Source organism: Salvelinus sp. IW2-2015, linkage group LG11, assembly GCF_002910315.2.
Source record: "Salvelinus sp. IW2-2015 linkage group LG11, ASM291031v2, whole genome shotgun sequence".
Taxonomy (NCBI): Eukaryota; Metazoa; Chordata; class Actinopteri; order Salmoniformes; family Salmonidae; genus Salvelinus; species Salvelinus sp. IW2-2015.
Window position 1 is genome coordinate 5,800,600 of NC_036851.1, and position 11,060 is coordinate 5,811,659.

Sequence of the window (11,060 nt, forward strand, 5' to 3'; positions counted from 1 at the left end):
TATCTTGAAGACAAAACACAGTGTGTCAGTTAGCAATGAGCTGTCGCCCACTCTATGATGTGGGCGTGCCCCAAGGCTCAATACTGGGGCCCCTCGTATTCAGCCTGTACATTAATGATCTGCCTTCTGTCTATACTTGGTCTGAATTTCAAATGTATGCAGATGATACAGTGATATATGTGCATGCAAAGAGCAAACAACAAGCTGCACAAGAACTCACTACTTGTAATGGTCCAGGTTACAAAGTGGCTCAGTGACTCATGTTTGCATCTCAATGTGGGAAAAAACAGTCTGTATGTTCTTCACAAAGAGGGCAACTGATGCTACTGAGCCAGATGTCTATGTGTCAGGGGAGAAGCTCCAAGTGGTGTCCGATTTTAAGTACATTGGCATCATACTTGATTCCAACCTCTCTTTTTAAAAAGCAGGTGAAAAAGGTAACTCAACCTAGCTATTTTCCGATTTATACGAAGTTGTGACTACTGAGGTAGCAAAACTGTACTATGATACTCCCCCACTTAACATACTGCTTGACTAGTTGGGCCCAATCTTGCTGTACAACATTATAACCCATTCAGTCTGTCTACAAACAGGCTCTCAAAGTGCTTGATAGGAAGCCCAATTGCCATCATCACTGTTACATCCTCAGAAATGATGAGCTCCTGAGTTGGAAAAATCTTGTGCAATACACCGACACSTCTTGTGTTCAAGATCCTAAATGGCCTGGCTCCACTCAGTACTTTTGTTAAACAGAAAACCCAAACCCATGGCAGCAGATCCACAAGGTCTGCCATGAGAGGTGACTGTACAGTTCGTTTAAGGAAAAGCACCTTTAGTCAATCTGCTTTTTCTGTGAGAGCTTCCTGAGTCTGGAACACACTGCCATCAGACACACACAACTGCACCTATCACAACTTCCCAAAAAACATGAAGACATTGCTCAAGGCCAATCACACTTGTGAACATAATCCCAAGCTGTGTACTGCTATTTGTTATTTGTAGCTATTATGTATTTTGTTGCTTTTTGTGCTATTGCTCTGTCTGCATGCTACGTGTTGCTTGTCCTATGTTGCTCTGCGTGTGTTTACTGCTCATTGATTGTATTCTTATTGTAATTGTTTTTAATAACCTGCCRAGGGACTGTGGTGGAAAATTAGCTAAAAATGGCTCAAATCGGCACTTTCACTGAAACGTTGATTAATGTGCACGGTCCCTGTAAAAATAAACTCAAACTTGGGTCTCTTTATTGTCCTACCAGTAAGCTGAATACCAGTTCCTTTAAGTACACTCGCTCCCAACATGCTGTTAATAATAAATARATTGACTCCTGTCCTATTCTGTGGTTTCAGTTTAGTCAGTGAGGGCTCCAGAATAAATAAACAAGTAAACATATAAAAAGGGAACAGTGTTTTCCTCAGGTCTTTTCATAGGRGGGCTGCCATAACAGACACCTTCTATGGATTTCAACCGAAGGCAACAAATGTTTTAGTTGAGGGGCAACAGAACAAGAGGGGAGGTGGGGGACGACAGAGCAAGGCTGAGGGAGAACACCATACTGCTTGGGGAAACATTGGTGAGGATGGTCAGGGGTTATCAGGGTACTCCATCCTTCCTCTGGCAGCACTGGGATGGCGGGACGCTCCAGTCGTATACATAACTCAGTCMGAGTTTAACCTCTTCTTTACACAACCTCCCATCTCTCTGCAGTGTCTGRTGTTTCTCTAACATATCCTCCAGGCTCTGCTTGTGGGTCACCAGGTACTTATTACTACAGCCCCTTGACTTGTACTCCGTGTCGAAGCGTGGGTCGTGCGTCCGTTTGACGTCCACGGGGGCCAGCCAAGCCCCCAGCGACACGTCCTCGCTCTGCCACACCTTGAGGAAGGCAGCGTTGATGCGCACGTAGTGGATTAGGTCGCAGGAGAGCAGATACCCTCCACCTASGGCGTAGGGTAGGTAGTAGTCACACAGCTCCCAAGCCGACTCCCTCCACTTCCCCGCAGTTTTGACACGACCGCGGCCTGAGAAGAACCCCCAGTACAGCCGGCTGGGTTCTTTAGTCTTCAGCTCCTCCTTTAGATGAGAAGAGATTATGTTATTGTGTGTTTGCACAGAAATGTGTTTCTATCCATATCACACAATATAGAAACGTTTTAAAAAGGCAGAACTGTAAAGAAAATCACGTAACATACAACACATCACAAAACCCCAGGGCTGCGTACCAACACCAGGGACGCATTCCATATCAAAACACACACCTTCAGCAGGTCCAGGCGAGCGAAGGTGTCGTCATCTGCTTTTAAAACAAACTTAAAGTCTACATTGTGATCCAGCCAGGTGTACATGTGCAGCAGCTTCAGGGTCAGGTTCTCATACGAGTCCCGCAGCTCGGGGAGTAAGAGCAGGTCTTTGTGTCGGCCCTGCTCTGTGTTGAGGTTCTGCATATCCTCGGCCGGTAGACCCTCGGTTCCCACCACAAACATAGCTAGAACCTCCGGGTCCTTCTTAGTCAGCCATGTGCTGCGGATAATGCTCCGCCGCTCTGTGTACTTGGGTCCTGTGGTGATGAGGACCACAAGGAAGGCTGAGAGGTCTTTGGGGGGCTTGGGGTGCTCTGCTCTGGGCCGGGAGTGGGCAGCGTGGGGTGCTAAGCCTGGAGGGTCGACCTGGCCCTGTTTCAGGGTCTCGGAGGTACACTTGGCGAGGAAGAGGACGACTACAGCGAACAGGCAGACTCCTGCAATGGCCAGAGCCGTCTTGTGACGACACAGGAGGCGAACCAGTTTCATGGTGGGGAGACTGAGAAGGGGAGAGAGAGATCTGTAATCAACATGTCTGTGAACAGCAGTCAATTAATGTCTCCCAGAGAAAGTAGCTAAAGAAATAGATATTCTAGAGTTAATAAACTGTATTGAACAGCTAGCTATTAATCAGTGCTAACCATACCAACAACAGCTTGCAACCTGGCTAACATTACCTGACCAATCTAATTCCAAGCGCCCCAGAGAAAGCATGCTCATCCAATCAAAATCAAAACAAGGAACAAAACAAAGGAGTGAATATGGGCTACCGTACCTGACAGTGTCACACAACGCTAGGTGTCGAATGCATTGATGACAGTTACCTGGGCATTGCTTCTGTCTGTAGCTATTTCGCTGAGCTAACACAAATGCGAAATGTTAGCAGACTGGCTAGCTCAACAGTTATCGAGGAACAATGATTTGCTGCAGACAATTCGCTTGCTAACAAATAACGCGAGGCATTTGGTTCAGTATAACTCCCTGAGCTCTTCGGTCGGTTGAAATGAATAAAATCGGTAACTGAATCAAACGAGCAAATCATTGTGCGTAGCATTTACGTTCATTTCGCTGTTCACACGCAGTCAAATGATCGTTTAAAAAAAATTACAATACAATAGCAAATAAACATAGGATATCACTACAAATATCCTTTCTTCTTATGAAACATAATTTAAAAAAAATATATATATATATAAAATTCACTACACATGAATTGCCAGCATGGCTAATTCTAGGATTAGAAGCCAATATAGGGCCAAAGCCAGTAGGGGGTCCGGGGGCATCCTCCCCCGGAAAAAAAGAGCAGAATTTCAACAGAGATTAACATTGAGAAATTAGAACATTTCCCAGTCAACATGGTGAGTTCGGGCCTATTCCATTTGAGAGTCGGGGGACTCGACATRGACTCGCACACGGGGGGCTTCATACTCTTCCCGAGTCCGGCAGAATGATATTACTCTCGGGTTCCAGCTAATTGTCCTCGGGCCAAGTCAACTTCAGCATATCTGGCTTGATTAACTTTTTCAGAAGTAGGGACATCTGAGGTTTTTATTCGGAAGGTGATGGAAGAATAAAAAACTAATTAATGTAATAATTTCACCTCGAKTTTGCAAGCTAAAATTCGGTCCATTAGGCTATTAGATGGAGAAGGACACTAGAGAATCTYTGCTACAAATGAATTAGATTTTACTKCAGATTTTTTGGGGGGGAACTCCACACAATTTTTAGGCATATGCTGGTMGCCACATTAATTAAAMGACAACTTGGGATACATYATCCATGACAGACAGCACATCAGTGTCATAGGCTATATATAGTCTATTTTTCTCTGGTAGGCCTAGCTGTAAACGCTGACACATCCTGACAAAATGCACCATATGAGTGGCCTAATGTAATTTTCTGTACCCGGTAAACTGTAGAGAATAAACCCATATCTGATCCAAATGGTTGTATAATCAGGGCTTTKTTTCGGCAATAAATACAAAAGGACATTTGAGCTCTTATTCAAATTAGTCTACATCACTGCAGTTTACCCAAGACAATAATTGTGTACTAACAATAATACATTCCTCATTGCACTGTGTTGTTGTAGCCTAGGAGGTAGAATAATTGTATTTTCTAAAACCGTAGGCCTAATAATATCAATAGTGGAGCATGCCTGGGACCGCAGAGCACAGCCTGGAGGAACGCATAGGCCTATATCTTCCATTAGATAATCTGCTACCTAGGCTGAAGGGGTGATGCAGCCTACAACCATYCATGTTGAATTATTGCAATAGCCTATTAAACTGTTACATATTTAGTCTATAGCCTATTGGGCTCCTGAGTGGCACAGCGGTCTAAGGAACTGCATCTCAGTGCAAGAGGCGTCACTACAGTCCCTGGTTCAAAGCCAGGCTGCATCACATCCGGCTGTGATTGGGTCGGATGCAATAGGGCGGCATACAATTGGCCCACTGTCATCCAGGTTTGGCCGGGGTAGGCTGTCATTGTAAATAAGAATTTGTTCTTAACTGACTTGCCTAGTTAAATAAAAAATATATTAACAAAATAAATTAGGACCATGATTGTGGGTTCAATCCCTGGGACCACGAACAGAATATTAATGCATGGATAACGGTGTCTGTTTAATGTCACATTTATTATTTTTGCACACCTCATATTTATGAGACATCGAAAACATTTCTGCATGGAACTTTTGACAGTAGCAGGGCTGCCTGCACATTCTGATAAGATGGAAGAAAATAAAACAGAGCATCTAAACTAGGTAAGTTATGAATTGTATCACCAACTGTGTAACTTTGTCARAGTGTTTGTCATAACCCAAGGTTGCATGCCACATTTTTGCTGAACCGGAACGTAGACTAAGTTTAATTCAAGATTGAGACCTCACATTGTTTTACAAATCTGTGATTGTAATTTTCAAAATTGTCTATTGCCAACATCAATGCTTGCTGAAGTATCCTTAATAGGGAGCTAGCATTATCTCTAAAGGAACCAAAAACACACGATCCAGCAGCGGTGACCTGTGCTGCTCGAGCCGTCTGCCTTGTAGCTCAAGCCGGCCTCGCCGCTTGASTTTGAACCTGTTTGGGATAGGGGGCAGCATTTTCARGTTCGGATGAAAAGCATGCCCAGAGTAAACTGCCTGCTACTCAGGCCCAGAAGCTAATATATGCATATTATTAGTGGATTTGGATAGAAAACACTCTTAAGTTTCTAAAACTGTTTGAATCATGTCTGTGAGTATAACAMAACTCATATGGCAGGCAAAAACCTGAGAAAAATCCAACCAGGAAGTGGGAAATCTGAGGTTTGTAGTTTTTCAACTCATTGCCTTTCCAAGATAGTGTAAATGGGGTCATATTGCACTTCCTAAGGCTTCCACTAGATGTCAACAGTKTTTAGAACCTTGTTTCAGGCTTCTACTGTGAAGGGGGAGCGAATAAGAGCTGTTTGACTAAGGGGTCTGGCAGAAGGCCATGAGCTAAATCATGCGCGCGGCCGTGAGAGRGAGCTGCGTTCCTTTTCATTTCTAAAGACAAAGGTATTGTCCGGTTGAAACATTATTGAAGATTTATGATAAAAACATCCTAAAGATTGATTCTATACATCGTTTGACATTTTTCTACGAACTGTAATAGAACTTTTTGGACTTTGTCTGAACTTTCGCCTGGACTTGCCGTGTGAATTTCGATTGGTGATCTAAACGCGCAAAAAAAAAAAGGAGGTATTTGGACATAAATTATGGACTTTATCGAACAAAACAAACTGTGGAACTGGGAGTGCATTCTAATGAGGTAAGTTAAGTGAATATTTATAACGCTATTTCTGACTTTTACTGACTCCATAACATGGCAGGTATCTGTATGGCTTGTTTTTGTGTCTGAGCGCTGTACTCAGATTATTGCATGGTGTGCTTTTTCCGTAAAGCTTTTTTGAAATCTGACACAGCGGTTGCATTAAGGAGAAGTATATCTTTAATTCTGTGCATAACAKTTGTATCTTTTATCAAAGTTTATGAATATTTCTGTAAATTGATGTGGCTCTCTGCAAATTCGCCGGATGTTTTCGAGGCACAACATTACTGAACATAACGCGTCAATGTAAACTGAGATTTTTGGATAAAAATATGAACTTTATCAAACAAAACATACATGTATTGTGTAACATGAAGTCCTATGAGTACCATCTGATGAAGATCATCAAAGGTTAGTGATAATTTCTCTATTTCTGCTTTTTGCACTCCTCTTTGGCTGGAAAATGGCTGTATGTTTTTTGGTGACTAGGCTCTGACCTAACATAATCATATGGTGTGCTTTCGCTGTAAAGCTTTTGAAATCGGACACGATGCGTAGATTAACAAGAAGTTAAGATTTTATTTGGTGTATTGCTCTTGTGAATGTATGAAAGTTAAATATTACAAAAAAATATTTTTGAATTTTGCACTCTGCCTTTTCAGCGGATGTTGCCTAGCCTTAAGAAGTTTTAACAGTCGAGCCAGCAGAGGAGATACCAAAAAGTTCAAACTAGGTAATTGTAGCTATTGTATTTGTAGTGTATTTTGTAGCAGTAGTTAGCTTTGGGACATTGTAGCTACCTTCATTTTTGGACTGGTCATAGTTGTCAAAGTTTCTCCGTTAACGTCAGCTAACTCTTAGGGTAGAGGTAGCTAGCTATGTGACATTTGGTAGCTAATTGAGCTAGCTAATATTTTTGTTTGTAAATCAGTAGTCTACTGTAGCTAAGACTAGGCAAGAAAGCACCCTGTTAACATAGCTAGCTAATAATCACAGCAGTTAGCTACACTAGCTATGTCCAGTGAGTCACKAAATAACWTGTGCAAACTCAACTGGTCTCGAGCGGAGATGACAAAGAGCGCTCCAAGAGTCAATGATACATTTATTTTCATGTGTACTATGGCAACTAAATTCTGAACTACAGTAACGCATACAATTATTTTTGTACATATGGTCTCGTGGTTCTGTAACTTTATCGACCTGAATTATTTTAATCTAGCTAGTGGTCGACCACAAAACAATAAATCGTTTTGCAAAGTCAGGAAGCAGGTGCAGTTGGTGAGTTTAATAATAACGAACATGGAGAGATGCAAAACAAGAGACGCGTCTGGACAAGAAAACAACCAATACTGCCTGAAGAGTAATGCTACAGAGTGCTAGATAAAAGGGGAACTAAATCAGGGTAGTGATGAAGTCCATTTGTGCCTAATGATGGGGCGCAGGTGTGCYTAATGATGGGTTGCCAGGACCGGTGGTAAATGGGTGAATGAATCAGCTGCTGTCTATCATTGAAGGCAAATCTATAAAAAATAAACAAAAACTTCTACAGGTTGAATGATTAGTGTTTCCAGCTTATCCCATTCCTCACTTAAACCCCATGTAAAGGGATGTGTTCGACAATTTTCTTGTTTGTCTTCCCGTCAGCCTCTCCTGTCTCCACCTTCCACCACCATGCGGCCAAAAAACTCACTGTTCACAGCCAGAAATGTATGTGACACAGCAGTTATTACTCAACATTTTCTTGTCCAAACGCTTCTGATTCTTGAATAAAATAAGTTATAAATGATTGTTGAGCTTAGTTGAACTGTTCTGCCCCATCAGAACCAAACATAGGCCTGTTTAAACTTCTTAGGGATAGGGGGACGTATTTGGAAGATTGGATGACTGAGGTGCCCAAAGTAAACTGCCTGTTACTCAGGCCCAGAAGCTAGGATACGCATATACATGGAAATATTGATTAGAAAACTCTAAAGTTTCTAAAACTGTTAAAATACTGTKTTTGAGTATAACAGAACTGATTTGGCAGGCGAAACCCCGAGGACAATCCATCCAGGATTTTTTGTTGTTGAGGTCATTGGATTTTCCAATGCTTTTCTATGGGGAAGCTGAATTATTAGGACCCAGATTGCAGTTCRTATGGCTTCCACTATATGTCAACTGTCTTTAGAAAGTGTTCTGTATTTTTAATATTTTATTTATGAAGAAGTAGTCGTATTCTTTCAAAGTGTCACTCAGGTGGACTCTAGTCTTTTGGTGTGCGTGAATGAGAGCTCACTCCGTGTTGTTTTTCTCCGGTATTGGAAACAGTTTATTCCGTCTTAAATTTGATCGATTATTTACATTTTAGGGTACCTGAGGTTGGATTAGAAACGTTGTTTGAAATGTTTGGACCAAGTTTACAGGTAACTTATTAGATCCTTTGTAGGCATGTTGTGCGAGTTGGAACCAGTGTATTTCTGAATCAAACGCGCCAAATAAAATGGACATTTTTGGGATATAAATAAGGACTTTATCGAACAAAACGACCATWCATTGTGTAACTGAGACCTTTGGGAATGCAAAAAGATGAATATCTTCAAAAGGTAAGCAATTTATTTTATCGCTATTTCTGACTTTCGTGATGCATCGGTTTGGTTGGAAAATGTTTTTCATGCTTTTGTATGCGGGGCGCTGTCCTCAGATAATCGCATGGTATGCTTTCGCCGTAAAGCCTTTTTGAAATCTGACAAAGAACAAGAAGTTAATCTTTCAGCCGATGTATAACACTTATATTTTTTATGAATGTTTATTATGACTATTCCTGTATTTTGAATTTGGCGCTCTGCAATTTCACCGGATGTTGTCGAGGTGGGTCACTAGCGGAACGCCTGCGCCAGAAAGGTTTACTGAAAAAAAAAAAATGTATACCCTCAAAACATGGTTAAAACTTTCATTTTTATTTAATGGATCGTTAGTCCTTGCATCCATAACTCCTATATGTTTATGGTCAGTGCTATRTGGAATCCTTGGGATGTCCCTACAATAAACCATAACCAAATCGCCTACCTGACCTTAATTATTTAAAAAAATAATAACTTCAAATGGGGTATTGGCATCCAAAGTATTCTGAATTCCACAGACCATCTGTTTATCATCAGAGCTGTTTCCATGAATACTGGACACAAGATGACTGGTGTGAGACAGTGGCTTGACCATAAAATTAGGAATTAGAATACTATTATGACAGGTTAGTTTGGCCCGATGACAATTCCCTCAAACATTTTATTTTCAAGGAATTTGATCCGAGGTCTTTGCGGCCCGCAAGTTGCCCATCCCTGACCTAGAGTCCGTAAATTCTGTGCTAGTCCTTCTTCTGAAAAGGAAGTCATTTGCCTCAAGGACACACAAGGCTGCCATGATGGATATTCCGCCATTTAGAATTTTTGAAAAACACTAAAATGACATCTCGTCCGGAGCCACAAGGCTGATCTGGATGAAACTTGATATGGCATCTATGAGCAAGGTCTTTCAATGCCATATTTTCTAGACTAGTATGTCGAACAATTTACCAATAAACAATGTGGGCATGGTCTGGCACAAATCACACGGATATTTGTATTGTAACCACACTTGTAGCACGGTGGTGCTACTACGGCCACATATTTCTCTCTTCATCGGTTTGACTCAGTATTGAAATTGAAAAGCTGAGGTTGTGTTTCCCATTTGAGGTCTCTATTGGGATTCCTAGGATTTGTATGGTGTCAAAATCTGATTAAATGTAACTACTTCTTTTATGTTATTCAAAAGGTGCTGTCAGGAGAAACASTTTCACATCCAAGGCTACAGATGGAGAAGTTCGTCATAAGGTGGCTGCAGCTAGCACTAGACAGAGGCAGAAAGGAGAGGATGGAACACAGCAAGGAAAGGGCAGATAGATCCAGAGAGACAGATACATTTAGTGGATTTGGAATGAATTCAGACCCCTTAATTGTTCCATATTATGTTACGATACAAAATTGATATATAAAAAAACAAAAAAAACAATCTACACTGGTATACCCCATAATGACAAAGCAAAAACAGTTTTTTTGAAATGTTTGCATATTTATTAAAAATACAAAACTGAAATATCACATTTACATAACGTATTCAAACTCTTTACTCAGGACTTTGTTGAAGAACCTTTGGCAGCGATTACATCCTTGATTCTTCTTGGGTACGACGCTACAAGCTTGACACACCTGTATTTGGGGAGTTTCTCACATTTCTTCTCTGCAGATCCTCTCAAGCTCTGTCAGGTTTTATGGGGAGCGTTTCTGCACAGCTATTTTCAGGTCTCTCCAGAGATGTTTGATTGGGTTCAAGTCCGGGCTCTGGCTGGGCCACTCAAGGACATTCAGAGACTTGTCCCGAAGCCACTACTGCGTGGTCTTGACTGTGTGCTTAGGGTCGTTGTCCTGTTGGAAGGTGAACCGTCACCCCAATCTGAGGTTCTGAGCGCTCTGTAGCAAGTTTATCAAGGATCTCTCTGTACTTTGCTCCGTTCATCTTTCGCTCGATGTTGACTAGCCTCCCAGTCCCTGCCACTGAAAAAAAAACATACCCGTAGGGATGGTGTCCCAGGGCTCCTCCAGATGTGATGCTTGGCATTCAGGTCAATCAATAAAAACAGGATGCACCTGAGCTCAATTTCGAATAGCATAATGTAAACTAGAACTACGTAAATAAGTATTTCAGTTAATAGTTGTGCACGCCCTGATCTGTTTCCCATGTTCTTGTCTCTAACCCCCATCAGGTGTCACCCATCTTCCCGTGTATTTATACCTGGTGTTTTCTCGGTCTGTCACAGTTCGTCTTGTTTGATCAAGTCTACCAGCGGGTTGGCTCAGCTCCTGGTTTGCCCTAGCTCTCTTTCTCGTCCTCCTGGTTTTTGACCTTTGCCTCTGACCCTGTACCCGCTGCCTGTCTCCGTTGTAACCTT

At 41.8% G+C, this 11,060-nt stretch overlaps 1 protein-coding gene across 1 annotated transcript; it reads right to left on the reverse strand.

The window, feature by feature from the left end:
* Positions 1-965: 965 nt before the first annotated feature.
* Positions 966-3,535, reverse strand: b3galt6 (UDP-Gal:betaGal beta 1,3-galactosyltransferase polypeptide 6). Its single transcript, XM_023997410.2, has 3 exons — positions 3,076-3,535; positions 2,259-2,799; positions 966-2,073 (listed from the first exon to the last, which is right to left on the reverse strand). The coding sequence occupies exons 2-3, from the start codon at positions 2,787-2,789 to the stop codon at positions 1,594-1,596; spliced, it is 1,011 nt and encodes a 336-aa protein (XP_023853178.1). The 5' UTR covers positions 2,790-2,799; positions 3,076-3,535; the 3' UTR covers positions 966-1,593.
* Between the last annotated feature and the right edge of the window lie 7,525 nt (positions 3,536-11,060).